General features: G+C 48.1%; 1 protein-coding gene across 4 annotated transcripts; it reads right to left on the reverse strand.

Annotated features, from left to right (window-relative positions):
* Nucleotides 1–1168: 1168 nt before the first annotated feature.
* LOC135815164 (mitogen-activated protein kinase-binding protein 1-like) lies at nt 1169–27364 on the reverse strand. Of its 4 annotated transcripts, none has more exons than XM_065328421.1 (37): nt 26981–27364; nt 26795–26886; nt 24588–24650; nt 24096–24153; nt 23651–23746; nt 22338–22454; nt 21618–21710; nt 21224–21406; nt 20783–20940; nt 20307–20391; nt 19643–19756; nt 19320–19422; nt 18796–18830; nt 18348–18402; nt 17656–17740; nt 17240–17316; nt 16760–16882; nt 16334–16404; nt 15821–15894; nt 15580–15618; nt 14939–15014; nt 14358–14469; nt 13804–13867; nt 12749–12788; nt 12395–12456; nt 11797–12025; nt 10069–10167; nt 8771–8855; nt 8049–8086; nt 7231–7547; nt 6873–6921; nt 6554–6590; nt 5880–6147; nt 4816–4873; nt 3932–4460; nt 2679–2764; nt 1169–2022 (listed from the first exon to the last, which is right to left on the reverse strand). In XM_065328421.1, the coding sequence occupies exons 1-37, from the start codon at nt 27254–27256 to the stop codon at nt 1696–1698; spliced, it is 4473 nt and encodes a 1490-aa protein (XP_065184493.1). In that variant the 5' UTR covers nt 27257–27364; the 3' UTR covers nt 1169–1695. The 4 variants fall into 4 exon arrangements, with proteins under 4 accessions (XP_065184493.1, XP_065184492.1, XP_065184494.1 ...); XM_065328420.1 differs by having other exon boundaries at nt 17225–17316; XM_065328422.1 differs by lacking the exon at nt 10069–10167 and having other exon boundaries at nt 17225–17316.
* Between the last annotated feature and the right edge of the window lie 28 nt (nt 27365–27392).

The following is a 27392-nucleotide window of genomic DNA, read 5'->3' on the forward strand; positions in this document are numbered from 1 at the left end:
AGTTCTAGAAGTAGCATCTGCCACCGACGCCAGCAAAAGTGATGTTGAACGCCTCCATGAAGTTCTGGACCAGTCAAAGGGGGATCTGACGTTTGAAGATACTGTGAATGTTCTGGGTCCGTTAGGTCGGATATCAAAGGTACATGGACCACCATCTTCCTCCATCTTGTATCCCATCTTTGAACAAATTGGCCCTGAACTTTCCAGTAACAAACATTTTCTGAACGCTGGGGATGGTGAAAATCTGCGTTCGCTGTGTCAGAGCTTGGTGGACCTGAGAACTTTTCACGCACCTGTGCTAGGTGAGCTATCAGACTTCCTGCAAAATCTGATTGAGCGAAATGGACAACAGAGTGTGCTGTGTAACTTTGATGTGGCAGCCGATTGCCTGTACGCGCTCAGCTTCCTGAGGAAGTCGGCACCGGACGTCTTCAGGGCACTGCTGGAGGTGATTGATGACGAAAACTACATTGCCCATCATACATTGGACTCAGCATCTAAGATTAATTGGGCATACCTAGCTCAGGGCGTGGAGAGACCGAAGAGTACACTAAAAGTATTCATGCGACGCATGTTTGAACACTCAAAGGACAGTAGGCTGCCATTCCAGTACATTTCGGAGTTCAGTCAGCTGGTAGAATCGTTCAATGACCTGATGGGCTTTGAGGACGTGCACAAGCTGATGCGAGAGACCTACATCGCCAAGTCTCCGGATGTGAAGTTTCTTGAGAGGCTAGGACCGCTCGCCAAGTCACAGTTGGTTGTCATGAACGTCAGTTCTCTGAAGGGATTCATGCCGCTCTGTGGGCTGATTTCGAAGGAGACGCCGCGCAAGCTAGTGCGTTTCCCACGCAACCGCGTGCCGGAGCACATGACGTCGCGTCTTCCCGATTCCCTGGGCGTCTATGCCAGCACGGTCGTGTTCTTGCAGGGCGATCAGATACTGGAGCCAATCAATGAGGTCACTGGCGTCGTCAAGCGTCGCCTCAGTATGATGAAGACCTCTGGTTGGCACTTTGAGATGGTGCGTATGTCTGACATACAACACATGGAGGGCGAGGAGCTCGACACGTTTATTGTCGACAAGATGGAGGAGGCATTGACCAAACGGCGTGTAGAGGACGCCGCAAAGAAGACACCAGTATCGTCAGCAGTCTAACGGCTGTGCTCAGACTTATGAGACATTGTTTTTTATTATTTTTCTTTACCATAACTTAGACCTGTATACAGTGCAGCTATTAAACTCTGCAATGAACCAATACTAACAAATTTAAAAACATGGTCTTGAATGTTCCAGTAAGTGAACTCTGTTCCAGAAGGTGTGGTACATGTTTTGTGGTAGTCCCGAGACAAGTACGTGGAGAAATCCTAATTATTCTTTTATGGTACTCATATTTGAGGGAGAAAGGCATTCTTAGCTGCATCACCTAACAAGTGTATGGAAGCGGAAGGTACTATGTGCTGGACTATTATGTTTGCAATGCATAAGCAGTGAAGCTAAAAGGTAAAAGATACAGCTACTGCATGCAAAGCGAGCAGGACCATCAGCAGATGTTGAAAGAGTTCCTCAACAATATGACATGCCATGATGTGGCAGAAAATAAAGAAACTTGAAGCCTGTCCAATAGTAGTTGAGTACACAACTCAATATTTTGAATAGAATGATAAATATTAATAGTAGTAGTGATACACATGTCAAGTTTTGTCTAAGTCTCGTTTTCTCTTGGACAGATCACTAAGCTGCTTGCCACTGCCACTGCGGAGCTGAAGCTTTTCCTGAACCATCGAGCACAACGCATCGGAGTAGCGCTCCAGTAATGCAACCGTATTGTCCTCTCCTAGCAGTGATCGACCTTCACAATGGCCAGCGCTTGCATCAGCTGAAGACAGTTCTTCAGTCATGCCTGTACGAGCATCATGCGAGCCGAGTTCGGAGTGAAGACGTGTGAATACACTGGAGTAGCGCTCCAGCAAGCGGCTGTAAGCAGGTGGTGCTTGAGGCTGCTGGCACCGGCCTTTGAGCTGCGCAAGTGAATGCCGAGAAGCAGACAAACGAAAAACAAAAAAAGAGTAACCAAAGGGATTTTGTCATGACCTCAATACTCCACTCATCTCAAGCACTCAAAAATCACATCGAGGTGAAACAAAGTTGAGTTGATCTCAACCCATCGTGCGATACACATTGCGAAGCGTTTCCCGTACGGGAAATGAAGAATGAATCAGGCGTTACATCCAGGGTGTAGTCTACCTGGCTTCATTCAGAAGCAAACACTGATGTGTATGGACTAGTGCACTGGGTGACGTCTGATATTCGTATTTAGTCTGTAGATCACCATTATCTTGGTAACTGAAGAGACTGTAATGTACATCAGATAGTAGGGCATTACCCCCCGAATATAAGTCGCACCTTTTCACTCTAAAATTCAAGGGCAAAAGAGGGACTTACAATCGAGCATGGCCCATATCTGAAGTGAATATATTGCTCAAACCTGAAAATGGGGGTGCGACTTATATATATATTAATCGGGGAAATACGGTACACAGTGCGCAACAGTCAGAGAGCACAATGAACATACATGTATATATTCTGTCACGCTTGTATGAGGAGGGGCTGTCACGTTGATTAACTAGTCGCGGATGGCAAGGCATCTTCAGTAGTTGAGGGATTTCAAACTTACTTTGGAAAAGTGAGACATGGCAGCTTCAAAACTGCCCTCAAGAGCGTCAAGTGCCTCTGAACAAGTTGCAGCTGCAAGCTCCTCGCCTGTTAACACACAACCGGGCATGCACACACACGCACACACACACACAAAGAGTATAATCAAATCGGCCAAGGTTTGTGAACGGACACACAGATGCTACAGCAGATTCTGCATGGGCTAACATCCTGCATTGACTCAATCTGAGATGACCAGAGCGGAGTTGGAAGGTACAGGTGGAATCCTGATAATTCGAATATGGCTTAATTCGAACACACCGCTTAATTAGAAGTTTTTCCAGGACCGATTTCTGTCAATACGATTCCCACATAAAGTTTTCTGATAATTCGAACCTCGACGAAGTTCCACGGATTCCACTTACATAGAAAATGTGTGGGATTTGTGCTGATAATTCGAAGTAAGCAAAGTGTAATTCGAAGTTCACTGTACACTGTACTGGTCAGTTCAGTTTGCATGAGCAGGCTGTGCCGGTCAGTTCAGTATCCGTGAAATCTGTGTCTAAGGTCCATAGCGCAACTCTGCGTGAACATGGGACCATTTTGACATACATATTGTATAGTGGTTTCATGTTTGGATAATTAGAATGTCCGGATAATTAAAATTTTTTCCTGGCATTTGGAGTTTCGAATTATCAGGATTCCACCTGTATAGCAAAGGGAAATTAGGACCTAGCTGCTAGATAACATGATGCACTGCATACTTTTCTGATACTGGTACTGAGTTGGCACTGAATAAGCGCAGTACCGGTAATACAGTGTACAGTGTGATACCCGGTCACAGGAAACATTGCCGGGTGGGACGTACTGTTGAGACTTTTCAAAGGAGGGGGGGGGGGGACTTCAGGTACAGTCAACTTTGCGTATAACGACACTCGGCGAGGCATCAGAAAAGTGTCCTTATTCGCGAAGTGTCCTTATACCTGAAGTCTCATTATATGCGTTGCAGTTAGATGGGACTTTGCTCTGGGCATGGAAATTCTGTTGTTATTCGCGAATTGTCGTTATATGCGCGGTCGTTATTAGCGAAGTTGACTGTAGATGGAAAGATAACCAAGTTATGTGACCAGAACGTTTAGGTAAAGTGAAGCAGTTCCCTTTCAGAGGATAGGTGTCAGTGGTTGTGAATGTACTGAAGTTTTAGGATGTACACGTACCGAAAAGACTGATGTGTACACCAACGTTTTCTGAAATTACAGTACTGTAGCAGTTTACCTGGTGATTGAGGCACGGACGAATCAGAGCACTGTCTAGACGCTGCCGGCCCCGCTTTCTTGCCTGCCACTGCTGCTGGTGCTGCTGCCACCACACGGCTCTTGCCAGGTGACTGTGGTGTACGCGGTGGAGTGATCTCAGCGTCTCGAAGTGCCGTGTTATCTATGCCCGAATCCGAAGACGAGGGCGAGAAACCGGTATGACGAGATGGAGAGCGTGCTCCAGATGGCAGCTGCTGCTTGGACGAGGGTGCTGATCCGGAACGTTTTTGCACCGGAAGCAGTCCGCCGGTTTTCGACGCTGCTGCAGACGAAGGCCTTGGTTTCGACTCAGAAGCACGAGTAGCTTGCTGACTCTTATTGTGGCTAGCACTTGATGTGCGGCTACGAACAGGCGCAATTGGGGATGCTGCAGTATTATTGCTGCTGGTAAATGCTCGCGTTGTTGTTGTTGACGCCCCTGAGGTCATTGAAGAGTTCATGGACGACGGTTCTCCAACTGATGCCGTGCTGGGCGATAATAACACAGCCTGCACAGAGCACCCACAGCAAATACCAGCAAATAGTTCATGCCAGAGGTCCGACAACAAAATACAGAACTACATGTACACAGCGTAGCGCATCCATCCCTAGAGAAACAAGCTAACCAACACACACACACACACACACACACACACACACACACACACACACACACACACACACATCAGAAACCTATCCTAGCAAATTTCACTTGTGCTAAGCTGGCAGAACTTCATGCCAGCGTACATGGAGACACCATTCAAATGGGTGCATCTCAAAATGCATGTGCAAAACATCAGCAGCATGCCTGCATGAATGACGTTGATGACTCATAATGGCAAAAGCACATGATGCAGCGCATACCTGATTAGCGCTACGGGCAAATGCTTCTGACACAGCCGGCAAGTCAGTTGGACGTGGCCTACAAGGGATCAACAAGAAGAAGAGAACACCCAGAGTGAATTCTAGTACAGCACATAGTAAGATGGCAGGGCATTTATCTAACACCAGCATGCAAGTTCAAAATATACACCGTGTGCTATGCAGTGCTGCCAAACCGTCCGGTTTTTGAAGGCTCTTCCGAAAACCGGTCCGAAAAGGGAAACGTCCGAAAAGCAGCCAAAATGTCGGAGATCATTACTTTCCTATGCAGAAGTCCTGTACTTTCACTTTTCAGCGCAACTGAAGGCACAAATCACTGTACATTTGCTTCTAAAAAGGCTAGCGCTTGGCTGTGGAAGTGCAAAGTATAACATGCCTGGATCAGGCTGGATGGCATGTACGCTGACAGTCTGTACAGAGTCAGTGTACGACCACACTCATCATTATAAAATTCATGACAACTCCGGGGTTACCATGGCAACGAAGCGAATTTTCATGGTGTTTTAGGCGATATTTTGAATTCTCTGTAAAAAAATTGCCAAGGAGAAAAATTCGCACCATGTGGCCAGTCTTGGCAGTGAAGGGTGTCCGATTTTGGGCGAAAATTATTTGGCAGCACTGGCTATGCTACAATCCTGAGTGTGCAGTAAGAAAGCAAACTAAACAGGCATTCATATTGTTGGCACATTCCTTGCTACTCCACGCAATAAAAGCTAAGCTATCAACGGTCTGAGTGAGTGTAACAGGGATGCGGCTAACGAGGTTTCGCCCTCTTAAGCATGGTAGTATCCTGGGGCAACAGCAAAACGTCCTATGCTGATTGTATGTCTCAACACAATTGCATAGACGATGGTAATGCCGACGTGTGAACTTTACGTATCAGCCAATCACTCATCCTTATAGCCGTGCTTGCATGTAGGTTGTCACATACGAGCATGAATTATTTTGACTCTTTGCACTGCCATACACACTACAGTACATATCTACAGTGCAGTGTGTGTGCGTGTGTGTGTGCGTGTGTGTAAGCGCGCCCATTCTTCACCTACCGAGTTGCAGCGGTACTACCACTCGTCTGCTTGGACCTGGCCAAAAAGCGGGATGTCATGCTGAGCCTACGCTGCAGCTGCAGCTGTAGCTTCTGTTGGGTCGGTGGCTGCCGTGAGGTGACAGACGCATGGGGAGAGCCAGGGGCGTCAGCAGCACTGCCAAACAACGAGTCGGCAAGCTGGTCACAGATTGGTTGGAACTCCTGCTCGCTGTGTGGAGAGAGAAGAGGATGTGCAGGAGGAGATGTGGCCTCTTCCAGTGGCGTACCTGGATGAGCAAAGGGAAAGAGAAGAGAGAGAGAGAGAAAATGAGCTGATTACTTTCCTAGTGTCACAGTGTGAAGGGTTTTGGAGCAAGCAGCAACAGCATGCATAAAATTACATGACTGTACATGCACATGTACATGTATATATACGTAGGTGGCTTCTTGCACAGTCCAAAGTGGAAATATTGCAGTAGGTACAGTGCTGGCAACTGAAATCCGACCCCCCCTGAGCGACGCGCTCACATCGCAAAGACCCAGCACGCGATTGTAACACTAGGCAATAGAGACGGCTAGAATCGCTGCTGCACTCGAGCACAAACATCAGGGGTTGGATTTCAGTTGCCACTGCTATAGCCATGGATCAACCAGTTGCTCCTCAAACCACTAGGCTCATGACAATCGGCATACCTGGATAACTGGACATCGTTTCATCGCTTTCAGGTGTCTGAAGGAAACAGCAACACAATTCAACACCATAACAAACATACCATACTTGCTTTCCACATAAGAATTCGTTGGCAGTCACATGACAACTGTATAGCATACCAAAAGCAGGAGAGAAAAAGGAGTACTTTGTTGCAGTTGAACGGTGAAGACCATGAATGACCGCAATAGCCCAGTCCAACACCCTCACATCAGACCACCCGGGATAGGATACATTGCTCCTCTTGTACCACCACCCCGCGCTGCTGACATGGCAGTTATGCGAAGCGTTTCTAGTTCTTACATCGTCCATTGGTGGAGATTCTTGTCTTGATTCAGTTACAAAAAAGTCCCTGAAGAGAGTGGGGAATACATACCGGACACATAACAACACAACAAAACAAAACTTCGAAGTGTTTTGATCCGTCCTACAAATATACATGTGGGGAAAACACGTTTATACGAATACAGCCAATGCACTGATTTTTTTACTGATTTAACCGTACACCTATTTTACGAGAACAGCTACCTACCAGATCTGCAGAGTGCTTGGAAATTACTTTGGATCACACACACGCACACACACACACACATACACACACGCACACACACACGGGTCGGGATCGACCGGCTCAAGCATTCGCAAACTGCACTCAACTTACTGGGAGGCCTCGGCGTCATTGGCAATCTTTGGCAAGTAGATCGTCGTGTCCTCCTCGCTTTCATCTTCCTCCTCAATGGTATCAATATCACCCTCTGGACTAAGCTGCGGGTCTTGAGCAAGAAGTACTACTGTTGCATCACCACTATCTTGACCAGCATCAGGTAGTCTTGCGGTGAAGGTTCGATCACTGGTGGGCGTGTGGACAACACTGCTATCTAGGTCACGAGGTGTTGATGAACGTGCTGTCGAATCTCCAAAGACAGCAGGAGTGGAACTCGCGTGCTTTGTCTCCACGCAGAACGTTCTCCCAGATGGCTACAAGCCAGAACACAGCAGCACGGGTGCACAAAGAAAAAAAGCATGAATCCCACAAACGGTGAGATGGTCACACACAAGAACAAGGACTACGCTAGTGGACAAAAAACATTAGCTGGGGTCATTTATTGCGGTATATTGTCCTTCTCAAGCCCATGTGATGCCTATAGGCCTATAACCGCAGATATTGTTGTATATCCTAGCACACTGTCCCTACTTTATCAGTTTCATTCAAAGCAGAAGTCACCATTGCACACTAATACTGAGCAGTTCTCTTAGAATAATTATGTCTTCATGGGAATGGACATTTTGGTCTTTGACCGCTTAGTGGTGGGTCTGATCTACTCGCCTCCCACCACTTTATGAGCTAACGTGACATCTCCACCTTGATCCCTACGGGTGGCCACCAACCTCAAAGACCAATGACTCCATCGGCCCATTCCCACAAAGACATACGTGTACAGAAAAACAGAGATGCGGCAGCAGTGGCAGTGGGCTCACCGAGTCGGAACCAGGCGATGACAAGCGCGGACGAGGACCTGCACAACACAGTCACACCAACATTCCCGTATACACTGGCATTACAAAATAGAGAGAGAGAGAGAGAGAGAGAGAGAGAGAGAGAGAGAGAGAGAGAGAGAGAGAGAGAGAGAGAGAGAGCGAGAGAGATAGAGAGAGAGAGAGAGAGAGAGAGAGAGAGAGAGAGATAGACAGATAGATAGAAGGAGGGAGAGAGAGGGGACGGGGGAGCTGTGTTGCAACTCTGAGTTTCACGTCGTCACGATCATCAGGCAAGAGCAGGTGTGGAAGGCTCTGCCCTATATGGGCATTGAGCACTCTTTGGAGAGTGGAGCATGCTACTTCATTACACAGGCATTAGAAAAGGACTGGATTGCCATTTCAAACTCTACTTCACTCCTCTCTGAACTCCTGATTATTGCCGGAGCTGATAGGAGATATTCTCTACCCATTAGAATACAGGTGCACAGCGCTGCTCCGGGAGATTGGCAGAACTCGGAGAGCATTCGGTGGTACAAGTTATTGAATGTGAAAGAGGTCAGCAAATTGTTGATCATCTGCATGTGGGATTTTCAGTATGTATTATCAGGACTAATATTGTCTAGAATCAACGTGTACATATAGTAGATGGATTGAGAGGGGCACCTACAGTTTAGGAGACAAGACTTGTGAGGAGTGTGACAATATTGGCATGCTGACCCTACCTGACCAGGCATCATCAACGCGAAGTACTCCATTGTCGCCTTCGAGCTGTGACGCAACAGTCAAGCCCTCGGATACGTCGACACGCTGTAAGTCATATGAACATGCACACACACACACGCACACAGGTACAAAACAAACTCAGAAGAGAAGAAACAGGGACAATCAAGACAAAACTGGTGCACTCGTCACTACAGTAGAGTGCCGATCATCCCCATCCCTCTGGGCACAGAGCCGTCTCCAGTGGTTTGGATGGGTGTGTTGGGATACGGGAGCCAGCAAATATCCATCTAAAAGCATAGCATTTCCTCAGGCTAACATCATAACCGCAGGGAGTAGAGGTATTCCAGCTCCTCGAAGATACCCAAGGGGATACATGTTGACGACAACCTGCTATCGTACATCCTGTGTACCACTTTCAGTGGTGCTGCAAACACTCAATTTCTCCCTTCGCTTCTGTTTAAAACGCATTCCGGATAATCGATCGTTTCGATAGTTCACATACGGATAATCGGCAGCCTACGGTAAGTATGTATCCAGGCAAGTAATAGACAGGCTGGTATACACGATCCGTAAACTCATGCAGGCACGTGCACCCCCCCCCTCCTTAAAATTTAGACCTAGGTTCAGCATGCACATAATGACCATGAATGACACGCAGCAGCCATCCTACACTACAGTCATACCGTAATGTCGCATATTAAAGCCAGGCGTATTCCTGTAGAAGCCGATATCAGGGCTAGGCTTCTATTCACATCAGTCTTCTATTCAAACCGGGTGTTTCTATGTATGTCAACACCAAAACCAGGCTTATGTGCCGACAGTGTATCTTGAAAATCAGGCTTCTATTCAAAACAGGCTTCTATATGAGACAGGCTTTAATACAAGACACTACGGTATGCGGCCGTGCACTTCCCCAAAAGGGGGACTGGCTATGCCCCTGTCATGGATAGGGATAATGAAAGAAAGAAAGAGAGAGAGAAAGAGAGAGAGAGAGAGAGCGAGAGATAGAGAGAGGGCAATATAATGAAGAAATTAAATGCATGCAGACATCAATGTCAAGGATTAACCAATTAATGCAATGATGAGCTCAGGCAGGAAGTTGGAAAGACACAGTAGCATACACAAAGTGGGTGGAAATGAAAATCCAAGCAACATTCAGACAAACGAATACGTGAATCTAGAACATCATGAATGCCTGACTACGCGTACAAATATAATGCACCACCAAACAACCCCCCCCCCCCCACCACACACACACACACACAAATTAATGCTGTACTCGCACCACGGCACACACCTGGGCCCACTTAGTCTGCGCTCTGGGCAGGGTGGCAGCCCTGGTAACACCCTCAGTCTGTTGATCTGTAGCTTGATCCACAGCACTATCTGACAGCAGCTACAATACACAGTGCCGAGAAACAACCAGTAGCGCGTGCACACACACGTACGTACATACGCACACACACACACGCGCGCGCACACACACACACACACACATGCGCACACACACACACATGCGCACACACACGCACACACACACACACACGCACACACACACACACACACACACACAGGGACGCACAGATCAGCAATTAGTAAGTTAGCACATGTACCAATAAAGAGTAACTGAAATCAGATGGCACATACACACACACACACACACACGTACGTACGTACATACGCACACACATCATGAATGTGACACATACACGAGCGCGTGCACACACACACACACACGTACGTACATACATACGCACACACACACACATCATGAATGTGACACATACATGAGCGCGTGCACACACACACACACACACACACACGTACGCACACACATACGCACACGCACACATATCATGAATGTGACACATACACAAGCGCGTGCACACACACCTTGGACCTTGGACGCCCATCGCCGTAAGGCGATGATAGCTAGCGAGCCGAGCAATATCTTGCATGGCGTTTGAGGTCTCCTGACCGACCAAAAACGCGACCACAGGGGCAGGGGAATGTGTCCACCCTCTGCACAGGAGCGCGACGATGCTGTGTAAGTTGCCTCCAATCTGCGCGGTTCTGAGCTGCGTCATACCAGCCCCTATCCGAGATCTCTGCCTCCTTCAAGTCAGCGCTGATGACATCCCGGTACCTCTTCTTGGGACCATGGCGAGGGCGGGTTGCTGAGAGCTCCCCGAAGAGAACCTGTTTCGGCAAGCGGCCCGAAGCCATCCTCGCAACATGGCCTAGCCAATGAAGACGGTGGCAGCGAATCAGGTCATCAATGTTCGCAGGCAGCCCAATCCTCTGCGCAATCTCTTCGGTGGAAATCCTCTCCTGCCACTGTTTGGACCGGGAAACACCAAGGATGACGCGGCAGCAAGCATGGTGGAAGGTGTTGAACTGCTGCAAGTGGGTGGCTTTCACGGCCCAAGTCTCCGCACCATAGAACAGTGTAGTGAGTACAACGGCTTGATAAACTAGTTTCTTGATAGCAACGGAGAGACATCCACACTGGAAGATAGGTCTCTGCAGGGAACCAAACACGCGAGATGCCTTGGCAAGTCTTGCCCGAACCTCATCATCAAGGGCACCGCTGCCACTGATGGTGCTGCCAAGATAGGTGAAATTTTCCACCACCTCAATGTCCCCTCCAGAGTCCAGACGAACCCCAGGTGGATCGACACCATTCACCACCATAGCTTTGGTCTTGGCCGTGCTGACTGTTAGGCCCCACTGAGAGGCGCATCCGACGAACTCGTTGGTCATGACCTCAAGGTCCTGGTGCGAAACGGCATAGAGTGCCGCATCATCCGCAAACTGGGATTCTGTAACCTCAGTCGCAAGAAGTCGGGATTTGGCTGTTCGATCTCCGACCAGCTTTCGACCGATGCGATACCGCAGGGTGACGCCAGGTACAGATGAGTGTGAGCGCCACGCACACACACACACACACATACACACACACACACACACACACACTTGATACACACCAGCAACAGCACCCACCGAACATCATAAAATGTCTTACCTGTCCACGTGCCCAACGAGGAAGCTGACCCATGCTGAAACGATAATCATTCTCCGGCGACACGGGTGATACAGAGGACAAGGCAGCCCCCGGCGACTGAAAGGGAGATCCGGGAGTGATGCCTTGGAGGTCATCCGGCTGGCCGGGAGGAAGTGTGAAGGTACTATTGGCCGTAGAGTGGACGGCTTGGGATGCGGAAGGCGCGGGTGAAGTCAAAGCTAATTCCGACCTGTCAAATAGGTACACCAGAACAGGAACCAGACAAAGACGATGAGAGCAAGGATCTACTGATGAATGTGGATATGACGGGGGACATGGGCCAACTACTAACAGTCGTTTATACCAGTAAGTATACCTGAGGTGACATTATCACACACAACATCCAATACATCTTGTGCATCAAGCAAGGCACGCTATTTGGACGCTATTGGAAGCAGCCACCATTCACAACAAAGCAAAATAATATACAACTGAGCACCGATGCTGGCGAGATACAGCTGGTGACAGTTTGGAAAACGTGTAGGGCTTGTAGTTCAGCTGTTATGGTCTTGAAGGATATCGAACAGACACCAATACATGGGATGCATGGCAAACTTACTCAACAAGCGGGGCAAACAGACCGGATGCACGCCGTTGCTCTAAAAGCTTCTCTTGCATCAGCTGTAATGCACAGCATACCATAGCAGAACAGAAAAAAGCTTTTGCAAACAGCTATCACTCAACCAACAATAAGACAAAAAGAACCAGTACAAAAAGCTAGACCTAATTAGTTTCCGAATTGATGGAATGTGCTATTCGTGTGCAGTGTACCCAATACAGGAAAGAAAGAAAATACTGCTGAGGGTCTTGGCAATGCTCTTCACCCCCCCCCCCCCCCCCAACACACACCTACCACATGCAAATTCTTGCACATCCATATTAAAGTACCAGTACTTGAAAAGTAGGACCTCACCTCAACCAGGGAGCTCGGCAGCCTCCAGATGAATATACACCTAGGCAAAAATAAGAGAGGTAAAACAGGACCGAGTTGAAAGTACTCGCCAAAGCCTATGTGTGACTGCAGCACCAGTTGACTGGAATTAGTGTGTGTGCGTGTGTTGTGTGTGTATATGTGTGTGCAAAGAAGACTTGAGTGGCTGGGTCATGTTGCTCGCATGCCATCAGAGCGCACCCCGAAGATTCTGCTGTTCGGACTGCTCCCATCCCACCGTCCACCTGGCGGTCCACGCAAATTCTGGAAAGACTGCGTTACTGCAGATCTGAAGGCCCTGAATGCTGGGGAGGGATGGTACGGTCTGGCAGATTCTCGCCCCGACTGGCGCCGCATGTACCGTAGTTCCGAGCCCAAGCCGCCCACACCTACTGTCCATGAGCCGCCCACACCCAATGCCCATTGCCAAGTATGTGATCGGAACTTCTCTCGCCCATCAGATGAGAAGCGTCACAAATGCTTGGCGGAACGGCAGAACCGGTTTGTAACCAGGCTGGCTCTTGCCAGTGTCGTCTTTGCCAACGTTGGTTCCGCAGTCCCAGTGGATTGGCTACCCATCGGTGCGATCACGGACCTGCTCCCACACCGAGCATCTCGGCAATCCAGTCACTCCGCAGTGCAGCACCTGTCACCGCAGTTTCAGGTCTAGCAGCAGTTTGGCCAGACACAAGTGCGACCGCACGAAACGCAGGACAGTGTCAGAAAGGGCCGACTTCCCATTCGAGTGCCCATGCCACAGGAAGTTCCGACTACGTCATCATCTAGTGTGCCATCAGAACTTCAGAAGTGCTGCTCCTCAGCCTCTTCCACACCTCTCCCCTGATGGGGACCGTGTAACCTATTACGGCAACGTGTATTACGGTCAAGGCGTGTGTGTGTGTGTATGTGTGTGTATGTGTGTGTGCGGGTGTGGGCCTGTGTGTGTATGTGTATGTGTGTGTGTGTGCGCGCGTGCAAGTTTCAGCATTACCTGGACAGCATACAGCAGTTTTCTAAATTCGAACATGCAAACCTACCCATCCGCTGACACGCTGATCAATCGTCGGCAGTCCAGTGTGAACTTGATACCCGTTATCGTCTCTGCATGAGAGGCCAACATGAACGGAGCACACACCCACACACACGCGCGCACACACACACACACACACACACACACACACACACACACACACACACAATTGGCCCGACCTATCACCAAAACATGCTCTTCGATCCATTGACCTATCACTCTCCGTCTACCTGTCGTCTCACGAAATGAAACGGAGACACTACAGTCCTCACCTAGTTCTCTTGATCATAGCTTACTATGGTGGGAAGTACTAGTAGCAGGAACTGGAGAACACCAGAACATACAACCATCCTGGCTAGTGCAACTAATGATCCTTATAGAAGTGTAAAAAAGCACACTGAAAAAAGCTCACATCCTGCGAGTGAGCAGATCTACAGCACAGTGTGCAAGCCAATCGTTTCAAGAACAGCTCCGGATACAGCCTTGGTGCATACATCATGGTACCAAGGTGGATGCCGGCCCCACCGGCACAAGCTAGGCATGCGTGTGTACTGCCCATACCTGCATGGCCGTGAAGGATCGCTGCAACTTCTCCGGATGCGATGTCGATGAGGCTGATGGAGCGATCGCTGCTGCACGTTGCAAGCACGGAACCTGACGGATCCAACTCAATCTGGAGCACAGCAACAGACACGCACATGTAGGTAAAAACAGGCAAGTAGGCAGCTACAAGCACATCCCCGCCATGTACATGTATATAAACATGCACCCCCTGGCCCAGCAACTAGGCAGCTATAGGCACATCTCCATGTAGGTAAACACATCTACATGCCCATAAAACTGTTAGGCAGCTGTCGCTACATCCCCATGTAGGCACCTGTTGGTATGTCGCCATGTAGGCAGCTATATGTACAGCCAAAGAGGTACTTGCCAAATGGCAGGCACGCTCCATTCCTCTCAATACAGTGCGTGACGATGGGCCACACAAGGGCATTAGCTAGGGCACACGATACCCAGGGGTAGACGCCGACCTGTGGCTGATGTAATTTGCATCCAGAGTTGCATGCACCCCCAAGCCTTCCCCTCTCCCCTACGCGCGTGCATGCAGCACTGAATTCAGTGTTTGCTGTGCTCTTTCCTACCTTCACGAGGCCACCAGCATCACCACTGGGAAGCTTGATGCTGCGAGTACTCTTGCCACTGTTGCAGTGATAGAGCCTACACAGTACATGTGAAAGACAGCATGACAACATGACCACAGTCGTGAGCTACCTGAAGCAGCACAATGTGTAACAACTTTGCTCCCAAAAAAAGAGCCCAGTGCAAATGCCGTGTAGATACCACGCAGAACTCTCCTGTCGACCTCCTTTTTTAATATTTCACAGAACAATTTCCAAATACATATCCAAACAACCACAGAACATGAACCTAGTTTTCTAAGAAACTAATGTAATTCTGACCAAAAACTGTTTTAACCTCCTCAACTACAGTGTAGTTGGGTGACAAAAGTATGTAGAAATTCCCTGCTGATGATCGATAACATTAGATATTGCATGGGGTTGATAGTTGATACTGATGAAGCCGGTGAAGCTGAGCTCTGTGGGCCACATACATGAACTGTAGTGAATGCTGAACGAGCCCTATCTTTTCTCACGCCTCTAACAGCACCTATCCTGACATTCCAGATGAGATGACTACAGCACACATGACTACAGCACACACGTGTTTGGCAACCCTAATCCATTGGCATAGCGTAGCATCAGCCAACAGACTGTGAACATACCTGATCAACCGATCCTGGCATGCAGCGAGTACAGTATCCCTGCAGCAGTAGCAGCAGCAAACAAAACACACGTCCACCAGTTCTTTTAGGAGAGCATCAACAACAGGAAACAAGCAGGATGATGCATTAGAAGTCCCCTCCACAGTCATGGACCAATGTAAGTAGCCACCACAATTCAACACCACACATGCTATAAACACCAGTCACACTAAGCTAGTGTGATACAGAACAAATGTCTCACTGTTCAGGTGGTATTGCCATCGACTGACAAGATGACTTTCCAGCCACATGATGCGTGCATGTGAAGGTTTCGTCCTAGGCGAGACAGCAAAAAGAGATCAGGAGAAGAATGCACAATACTGGTATGAGACGAGCAACGCAAGTTAGTCCACAAAACCACACGTGGGCACAGCCATTGTTCAAAGGAAGATTCCTACTTCAGAAGTAAAAACTGACCACGCCACCAGCTAGTGACTACATGACGTACTGGCTGCCATGTGTGGACTACCGCAGTTCACACAATGAGAAAGCATCACAGAAGCACAGGGGCGATACTGATACCAGTGCCGGTAACTGCAGCATGCAACCAGAACTCACAATGGATGCAAACTCCCAGCTACTAGCAGGAGTTTGACGGGCAGCAAGGGCACTGGGATGGGAGCTTTTCGTCCTCTACATGCATTTACATGATCCAAACACAATCCGAACACAATCAAGAGAGCATTCCATCAGAACACAACTCGAGTGTCTGTACCTCTTGCATGCTGCGGAACATCAGTGACTTGTCATTTGAGCAGCTCAGCAAATTCAGTGTATCATCCACAACTGCACATTGCACACAGATACATCAGGAATCGTGAGAAGAGGGAAACGGACACTCCCCTATTGGAAGAGATACACTGTACTGCTCATGTCGAATTACTAGTGACTACAAACTAGGCACGAGTGGTCATATACTGCAGCAGTGCAGGACCTGCACTTCTATGCTCACAAAGCCCCTAGTAGACCAGCTATTACTGCTTTTGCTGCTTTGTTGGAGAATGGCAAAGGCAAGCCATGTCTAAAACAGGATGAATGCCGAATGCCCCATAAACAACACCAACTGTTCGCTTTCTTGACGCAGTAAGCTCATACTAAAGTTTAGAAAAGAGCAAGGACAAAGTCTCAGCATGCAACTCACAAGCAAACTTGACATCAGTGACAGCGGCCGAGTGGTCATCCAAAGTCTGAACAAGGTCACATTGCTCTGTGTCGAAGACATGAACAAGACGATCTCTACTGCAAGATGCAAGGAACTGACGACCTGTGATACAAAGACAAGAGACGAGAGAGACGAGAGACGAGAGACGAGAGACAGAGAGAGAGAGAGAGAGAGAGAGAGAGAGAGAGAGAGAGAGAGAGACAGACGAGAGAGAGAGAGAGAGAGAGAGAGAGAGACAGAGAGAGAGAGAGAGAGAGAGAGAGAGAGAGAGAGAGAGAGAGAGAGAGAGAGAGAGAGAGAGAGAGAGGCAGAGTAGGGAAATGAAAATTTCAGCCTGGAATTGGTTCGCTTCCTACCATATGCACATCAAGATAAGAACCCACAGCCAATGCTTTTAGGACCATCAGTTCACGGAAGTGAGCAGTGTTCAGAACCAGAACTCACCAAGCAGTGGCTCACCGAAGTCCAGCGACAGGATTTCACCATCGTGGGCCAGAACAAGTGCAGTTTCTTGAAAGCTTTTCAAGTCATGAATACTGCATAGGAAGACACAGCCAAGCAGTGCACTTAAAAAAAATAGCCACAAGAAAACCTCCCTCTGTGGACATCTCTCAATCAAGGACATATCAATAACCAGGACATCTGCTCAGTCCCACAAATGTTCCCAATCAAGATGTCAGAACACCTCCTTTTCCTGGACAGAAGCATCTTGTCACCAGAGTGTCCAAGAGACTCTACTGTATACAAACACAAACTGGTAGAACCACCCAGAGCTGTGCTGAGATGGGTGTATTGTGTAGATCTATCTACCTACACCATGCTGGCAGACATCCAGGTCATGCATCCCTCCGCCTATTCACTCCACTCAGTCATACCGCAAATTGCCGGAGCGGTCTCCCGATGCCAGGCACCTGCCATCAGGACTCGCCCTCAATGCCCGCACACCGCAATTGTCACCACCTGAGCATCAACACATAGAGAGAGAGAGAGAGAGAGAGAGAGAGAGAGAGAGAGAGAGAGAGAGAGAGAGAGAGAGAGAGAGAGTGAGTGAGAGAGAGAGAGCAAGAGAGTAAAAAATCTAAAGTCACAAGTGTAATACTTTCTCGAGTCCACATGCAGCCAAAGAGATCCGACGCGCCAGCACAGGGCGTTACAGTGGAAATGCGCCGAGAACGAGCGAGCATCTGGTGTGTTTTCGTCAAGTACATGTAGCTCCAAGAACAGGATTACTTTGGCCCCAGCTGTACTTATAGTCATGTACAACTGGAAATAGACTCTCCAGTCACGGCAAGAGAAATCCGGCAGCACCTTGCTCACAGCATAGCACAGCGTTTTTAGTGTTAGGATTGTGAAGCCCAGGAGCTTCAAGAGGTCTGATTTTACATGGCTGAACATGTACTACAATGTACTGCTTGTAGTACCATAAAGTACTGCTGATCAGCCCCCTCTCTAGAATCATCACTGCTACTGTAGTCCTGTACACACAAGCAGAGGTATCACTCTCTCCACATCTGAGGCACAAGTAACAAACCCGTGAGCAGAGTCAGGCACTATCAATATATCTCACCAGGAACAGCATTGTCTTGGTCACCTTTCTGTACATCAATGATACGGACGAGTTCCTTAGAAAGTGAGAATACCACATACAGGCAAACGCAAACAGGCACGCAAACACAGATGGAGAAAGGATGGACTTGAGCTGAAGATCACTGAAGGCACAAATGTAGCACACGAAAAACTTTAAAAAAAGCAGCAAAAGGGGATTATAAAATTTCTGGCACACACAAGTCAACGAATGCAAGTGAATCCACGGCTGAGGTGAACGTAAGAATAGATTGACAGACTTCCAACCTCTCTCTCTCTCCCCCCCCCCCCCCCCTCTCTCTCTCTCTCTCTCTCTCTCTCTCTCCCCCCCCCCCCCCCCTCTCTCTCTCTCTCTCTCTCTCTCTCTCTCTCCCCTCTCTCTGTGCAGAGAGTGCATGCAAACGTGCACAGTTACTGTAGTGCAATAATACCTTGCTGTAGATATTCCTGAACATTGTGGAGCTTGCTGTAGGCATGGAAGTGCAGAGTTAGACAAATGAACAGAAGGTGGCACACAACATTATCAGCCGCACTATATAATATATAAAACAAACTGAGACACAGACTGGCCTGTGCGCCTGAATACCGGTACACGTACTTATGAGATGAGTACATGTAGTCTTAACTGACTCGTGAACAGCAACAGTGTGCATCTTCCGGATACAAAAGGTAGCACCGTGCTTAGAATTCATACTTGAAGGTGAATTTCACCGGCAGTAACTAACAATACAAACAGATTCAGCTACTCCATGTTGCAAAGGTTCACAGCAGGACCTGAGCTGCTTCCTCATATATACGAGTAATTCACGAAGGACCCAACCACACCATACAATAAGGAATGTAAGCTTGACCAGCGGGGGTATGTACAACATAATGTTACATTCCTAAAGACCTGTTCACAAGCCGGTACTGCAGAACAACAAAACAAGCTGAAACCAGCAATCAGGATACTCACCGTGGCCAACATTCCAAAAACGAATTGTGCTGTCAGCACCTGCCGTGATGAATGTTCCGGGTGGCAGGAGTGAGATAGAACCATTCTTTGCTTCCGGGTACATCTGCCAAGTACACAAGAGATACGCAAAGGAAAGCAAGGGCTTGTCCGTTGCTAGCGCTACAGTTCATGAAACAATACATCACCTCATTTTTTTGTCAAGTACATGTGCACAAATGCAAATGCGCAAAAATTGTATCTCAAGAGGCTTGGATAGGCATATTACCCAAAAACGACAGCACCGCGCCAGTGATTCTCCACATATCGCGCTGTGACAGACTAACCTCCACATCCCAAATGGCCGAGGAATGGTTGAGGAAGGAGCGCGTCTTGCCGACCTTGTTCACATCACTGACGTCCCACACGTACATACTCCGGTCTCGATACACGCATGTCAGCTACAAGAGAACACAACAAGAGACACACGTCATAGCCAGGGGCGTTTGGACACACTGCGGTCACTACGGTATTGACCGTACCACTCTTTGCCCCGGGCATCCCGTGAATCAAACATATGCACTGATCTGGGCTCAAAATTTCAATATTTTATGTGGGGCATACCACATCAACTCTGATGTAATACAGAATTTCGCCGTGACAGACACCAATACAAAGGAGGTCAAAAGCTGCACAATAGTGTTTTCATGTACTCTTGCCAATGCTCCTTACACATCATCAAGCCAAAGTGACACAGACGCGGGTATATAAGAACCAGCAACAGAATGCAGAGAGAGAGAGAGAGAGAGAGAGAGAGAGAGAGAGAGAGAGAGAGAGAGAGAGAGAGAGAGAGAGAGAGAGAGAGAGAGAGAGAGAGAGAGAGAGAGAGAGAGAGAGAGAGAGAGAGAGAGAGAGAGAGAGAGAGAGAGAGAGAGAGAGAGAGAGAGAGAGAGAGAGAGAGAGCTGATTACACCTTACTACACTACTTCATGCGTGTGCGCTCACACTCACCCGGCACCCAGTATCATCCAGTACCAGCGCGCACACATCGGGAAATTGCAAGCCTGATTTGCCATCCGTTGACTCAAGCAATGAGCTGGCATAAATTTACAAATGCACACACCCACGCACCCATCCACACCCATCCACCCACCCAAACACCCACCCACACACATACACACGTACCCACACATACATAGACACATGTGCACACACCATACACATGCATGCATGTGTGGCAAGACAAACTAATTTCAAATGTGGACTGATTTCCCGTCTGCTCCTGAATAAGGCGATGGACTGACTTAACACGTGTCAAAACCAAAAGAAACACTGCTTCTTGATATACAGTGTACTTATATTGGTAGTGCATGGTGGGGATTGTTTCTTGGATGCACAAAATGAGACATCTGGCTTCCACCCTCCACACACAAAGTTACAGCGCTGCTCAATGAAAATTGATCATCAAGTTTGTGCCCGTTCCTTACCTTGTATCAATGATGGAAGCCACATCAACACCAAGCGGGTGGGGGTTAGGCAGAGATGTGACATAGCACAGTGTCGTCAGATCAAACACCCTGACAACACCATCGATGCAGCCACAGTAGATGAACCGGCCCAGAGCAATGCTCAATGCACGCGGTGTCTGCCATGGTCCAGAGAAGGCAGAAAGAACATGAGAATATCGTACAGGGGTAGCATTAACATGAGAATATGTAGAAGTCAGGATGTGAAACACTCAAGCGAGTCAAGGAGATATTGTCAAGCTGATTGCTCAAGTAGCCACTACACAAAACCAACTGTGGCAACATTCTAAACTGATGGCCTTTATCATGACTTTTCCAGCATACAAGCACAGTAACTGTTACATGTACATGTGCAGTACACACGTGTGTAGATACTTCAAAAAGGTGAACGCATTGCAGTACCTTGAGAGTGACAAACTTTTCCAAGCGACGTTGCTGACTGAACTGCATAAGCAGGCCATTGGAGGTGACGGCGTACGTATTGGAGCCGCTCTCTTCGCTACCGCAGGCAACGCTGACGAAATTCAGACCCCGATGCTCACCCAGCACAGCCGAACGGCCCTGCAATGGCTGAGCCTGACTGACCTAGAAACAACACACATACACCAATATTAATACAATCATGTACCACTACACCAACACCCACACATGATTTACTCATACATGAACCAATACACCAACACCCACTTATTGTCCATACACCAGCACACCAGCCATCGTTTACGGAGATCTTTTACGCCAGGCCAAGGTATATCCGTGCTGTCGTAAATACGGGTGTTACAGATAACTGACAAACCTTGCTGGAGGTATCCAGGTACCAGAAGCGCACATGACGATTGCCAACTGTCACGAAGTACGAGCCATCGTGAGAGAAAGACAATGCAGAAACCTGGATGAATGAAAGATGAGAAAATCACAACAGATACAGAACAGTACTATCTGGCTCTATATTTTCACCAATAATTGAAACATGACTGGATGAGATTATTTATACATGTACCAAAACACGATCTACTGGAAACCTTCAATTCACAAAAATTAGTACATGCGGCAATTGCTTCGGTTGTAAAGCAAGGCTGCCAGGATATCAGTGCATCTAGTGTCTGCTTCTATCAAAGCAGCATGCTGCCTGTACTGGTTACCCCAGCAGGTGTAGGGTGTGCATACTAGCAGGTAACTGTCTTGGCTGTCCCTTTCCGATGTACTCCGTGTGGTGTAGACGTTCTCATACGGTAAGTGCAACAATCACCAATGACGAGACAGGTGTGTCCGCGTATACTGTGGTACGGCAGAAGAACTACCGGTACACAGTGCTAGAAGCTGCGCTCTAGTGCACAGGCAGAAAGCAGTGCGCGAAAAACACAGTCGATTGACACCATACATGCCTCACATACAAGGGGCACAGGTCGATTCATGTGCAACACTCGGTATCTAAGACGAAGGGGTGATTTTCGCCACTGAGCTGGTAAATCTTCCGTTCGCCTATTACTTTGAATATAATACGCGTTGCTCCTACCTTGACAGACACTTTGTTGGACGCCAGCTGAGAGCCATTACGCCACTTCCACACAATCACATTCATGTCATGCTCGTAACCAACGGACACCAGGTACTTCCCCTTCGGTGAGAAGGACTGTGAGCAGCATACACACACACACACACACACACACACACACACACACACACACACACACACACACACACACACATACATACACACATACACACATACACACACACATACACAAGCACACACAAGCACACACACACACACACACACACACACACACACACCAAGAATAGAACATCGGTTGCAATCAGCCAGAGATACCTTTTTTCAGAGAAAAAACTATACACAAATCAGTGCATGCAATGGACAATACAGTAGCATTTTGTGGCCACAGGGATCAGGCTGGTCTCTTGAACGATAACAATTATATCTGTATACTTCATGTATAGTCCATGTACAATGCTGCTCAACGAACTCCGATCGGGCGAGTGAATGCTATGCTGGACGCTTTGCAGCCCTCGACCTGCGAACGCTGGGATGCGAACTGGAGCAGGGTGCGAAATTGATTCATGCGATCGGATTTCATTGAGCAGCATGTACTACTTGTAGTACTTGAATGCTTATCTATACCGTCCATGTACTACATGTAGATTCCAGTTGCTACTGGAAAAGTACTGTTCATATCGTACTTGGGAGATATATGGCTGGTCACAACTGATTAGCGAGTAAAGGGACCCTGTCCATGCAGTCCATTGCACGTGGTCATGCTGGGGACCCAGTCCATGCGCTCTATTGCAGGTGGTCATGCTGGGGAAATTCTTGATGGGACTTTTGAGTGTGCATGTTGCCCATAGTGCGGTGCACGTGTCAGCTGACACAGCGTACAAACTATGACATCCTCCCCCGTGTAGTCTCTACATGTGTAGTAGTGTACAGGTACAGGTACATGTAGTTGAATCTCACTTCCTGTCTTGGACCGAACACAGCAAGAATCAAATATATTTCTTCGTTCGGACCAGACCAATGTGTATTTATACCACTGAAGTAGTACTCGAGTAGGCTGCAAGCTGAACGCATCATAAAGATCACGATGCCGAAGGGTTCTTTGTTCTAGCAGTACGGCAACCTGCAACATCCGTAGCAAGCTCAGGAAGTTGCCACCGTGACTTCACTGCTCAGCTGACAGAAACCATGACTGGCCTTATGCAAGCCGTGCAGCCAACCCAAGCACCCAATCCGGCGACTGCTTTGTCGAACTTTGAATCCCTAGCAGATGCAGAATGAGATGATGCAGAAAACGCTGGGTTGCAAACACTCACCACCATAGATATGCCAAAGCGATGACCCTGAAGTTCTTGAACTTGCACTGGCGTGTCCAGCAGCTCCCACACACGCACCATGGGCTGGTGGCCACTCTACAGAAATGCACAAGAAAAGATATATATTTTAACACGTACATGTACATGTACATATACGTGAGCACATTCATACGGTTGGTTATTGGGGCTAGGTACAGGACCGCAAGGTCAAAATCCCACCGCTGAGGACAAGCTGGCAGCAGTAACTGCTAGACAACCAGAAGTCAAACTTGGGTGAATAAAGAAAAAACGGGGTAATTCAAATTACGACAGAATACAAAGGACGCTTCCAACGTGAGAGGAAAAGCTCTTTGCTTGCACAGGTCTGCCACCACCTTAGCATAGACTGAATGATACTAGTTGCTAAGTAATGGCAAATGGCATTCTTTCGAGAGGCAAGCCTCACCTCTCCTGTGCACAGATAATTGCCATCTTGAGAGAAGGACAGACACGAGATAGGCCGCCTGCAGGACACGTTAACAGAGCCAAAGGACGTGAGAACAAGTGTACCAACTGTTGCACAGGACTGAGGTCATCACAGCACTCATGGCAAGGGCAAGTGAAAAAGCAGACAATGAGAACTGAAAAACACACACACTGTCACGGTTGGCATGAGACCCAGTCAGGCTGAGTTTCCGCATCTGTAGAAACACCATCACCCTCAAGGATTAGGCGCAGGTGCAGCTCCTAACGCGGTGGGAGGTGAGCAAATCAGACCCACCACCAAGTGGTCAAAGACGAAGGAAACGCGGATGCAGCGCATGGGATTTTTGGCAACTGATATTTACAATGTACATACAAGAAGAGAAGATAGATACTGTCACGGTCACTGGCTGCAAGAAAGAGTACAATACTACTACTACATGGCAAACAGTCACAGCACTTTGTCCAAACTTACCGTGCAGGACTCTGGATATGTTGCTGTCGGTTCTTGCGTGGATAGTAGAGCACAACCACGCATCTAAAGAAAAGAATTGAAAAAATACCAGCACGGCAACAGGGAAATCTGCTGATTTTCACACACAAGATGAGCACTTTGAAGCGTACCAAGCGGCCTGGCAGAAGCTGCCAGCGCACATGGCAACCAAACATCAACCTGCAGCTGCTGTTTCCTGAAACAAGTGCACGTGTTTTCACCGAAGGCGCGGTACGGATGGCAGAAGACAAGACGAAGTACAGCGCCATTCTAGGCTTTGGGACTCTACAAGACTGAGTTTCGCCTGCATTGGGATATGCGTGCGTGTGGGTTTTTTTTCAGTGCCTGCACTCAAGTGATACTGCCGATGTTGATGCGTTCTGGAGATTGCCCTCTGACAACATTCCAGGTCCTCTCCAGCCCCGCTAACTTCTACACGGATGCGGTTGTGAATTCGGCTGATGCCGAGAGGAGCTTTTCGCTGTGCAACTTGGCCTTTCCTGGTCGTCGACACCAGCTCGCAGAGAACCTGGTTGCCCTGGTCTTTCTGCAGGAGAACTACAGTACTGTCGGTCCTGAAGAACGGTTAGCCAAAGAATAGCCAGGCTGGAATTTCACCAAGCACAGCATACCAGTGTACACACGGTGACTCAGCTGTGCATAGACCATAGTAGTACATGATGAAAATAAGAACGGCCTAGGCTACGAGGCTGATCCCCCCCAGTTCTTCGGAACCCGACAGTGCTGTAACAAGTTGAGCACAACGCCTTCCAATGAGCAACTACAACTGATTCGTCTGAATGCTGGCGTTGGTACATAGAAAGTTGTGGCAGCTGCCGGGAAAGGTTCTCGGTGCACAAAGCGCATAGCTATCTACAGGAACACATATGAAGAGAAGTTCAAGATGGCAGAGCCGCAGCAAATAGCTAGATAACACCAGTTGTGAGAGTGGACCCGATTAGTGGGTGCGATAATTATAATGATGGTGTGAATAAGTTGTGTTCAGTCAGGTTGTGCTGTAGCTTAAAGCTTCATGCCGAAGCAATCAACAGACAACTGATACTAAAACCCAGGGACTGATCATTGCAATAATGATGGCCAGGCATGAGTCAAGGCGTAACATAGTTGGTGATATTAACCTTTTCACCGCTAAGGACGTTTATTACGTCCTTGAGAATGATGCCCGCCCACTAAGGACGTATATTCACGTCCTGAGTGTACATTGAGTACTGATGAAATTTTTCAGGAGGCACGTATGTTCAAACAATCGTAACTCAGTCAATCCTTACTCAATTCTCACAATCGAAGTATGTAGATCGAAGAGAAAACTCTCAGCTTTCGATTGCAACAATCGTCGGAGTGATAGGATAAAGGACCACTGAGTTATGGCGCTCGGCGGCTACACAGCTTCACACTGCCAGAACTATTTTGCGCCGTGCGTGGGCGCTCGGTTTTCATTTTTCTGCATTTTTTGACATTTGGTGCCATGGCAACTGAAGTTCAAATCAGCAGTGGACTCGCTGGAGTGTTCACAAGAAAGTTCAGCTCGATACGAGCAAGGAGAGTGGAATGGCGGGTGAAAGCTCAGTTTCTTTCACTTGCGCGACTGCGCCATGACTTTGGAAGAGATTTGCTTAGCTCTATAGCTGGTCTAAGACCTTGTGGATACTTGTGCTTTAGTTCAGCGTTTTGCTCATCGCAGCAGCTTTCCAGGAAGCTCTAGATCCAGTAAATTGGAGCATGGATGCCAGAGTTACGAACTGTTTAGATGTGGTGTGTTTCAGTAAAAATGACCCATTTTCGCGGGTCGTCAGTGGACAGGTGGCAGTACCCTGCAGTGGTAAAAGGGTTAACAGAGCGGTGTCATCTCACGTGCAAAAATATCAAGGTGGGCACACAGCCCTCACTCAGGGGCGTGGGATACACATGTAATTAGCACTGACATCTGTAACGCCAGCCCATACTATGCATGAAAGCTTGCGCTACTGAGACTGGCAAGTAACATATCTTTCAGATTACGCCAGGCATGAAGTTCACCCAACGCAAAATCACTCCACATATATCCCGTTCGCACCGCATTGGCTAACTTTACATCAGTAGTTTGGTTACTTTGGTACCGCTCACATCGGATGTGTGATTAGACATGTACATAAATGCATGCAGCTGCACTGTGAAAAATTATTTCTCACCCCGCAGGATAGGCCACAATGCCTTTCACCTCACAACAGCTCAGCGACGCATTGCTAACTGCACTGATTCCCAGTACACGTTCGAGCTCTGCCTGCAGTTTGGCAAACAACAGCACAGCATAACAACTCCTTGTTCCAGCCTCCTGCACTTAATCCAACTCAGTCTGTGTAAGAATGCAGCCTGACCTTGTCAGCCACTCCACCACCAGGCTGCTTGGCTTTCCTCACTCGCTTTACAATTTTTCCGGAAGTCGAATGGAGGTTGGTGTCCGAGCTCGCCCGGCCCGGTTTCCTCTTCAGCATGGCGATTCCTTTCCTCGTTTCAGCTTCCACACAGTCTCCAGATGACCTCCTTCGAGCGGAGCATCGTGTCGACTCCTTCACAGGGCTCCAGTCATTGGAACATCTCTTTTCGCATAGACGACGCTGATGCGACTGCAAATGCAAACTTTTTTTCAACATGATCCCGAGCTAGCTGGATGTCATTTCAAATTAACTCAAGATTTGCCGCCAATTTTTTTCCATCAATGATAATGATTGTTGTCATGGCACGTTGGCATAACAGCAAAGTAGCTGCCAGATCCAGCTGCTTTGTTTG

The sequence above is a fragment of the Sycon ciliatum genome, chromosome 4 (genome assembly GCF_964019385.1).
Source record: "Sycon ciliatum chromosome 4, ocSycCili1.1, whole genome shotgun sequence".
Taxonomy (NCBI): Eukaryota; Metazoa; Porifera; class Calcarea; order Leucosolenida; family Sycettidae; genus Sycon; species Sycon ciliatum.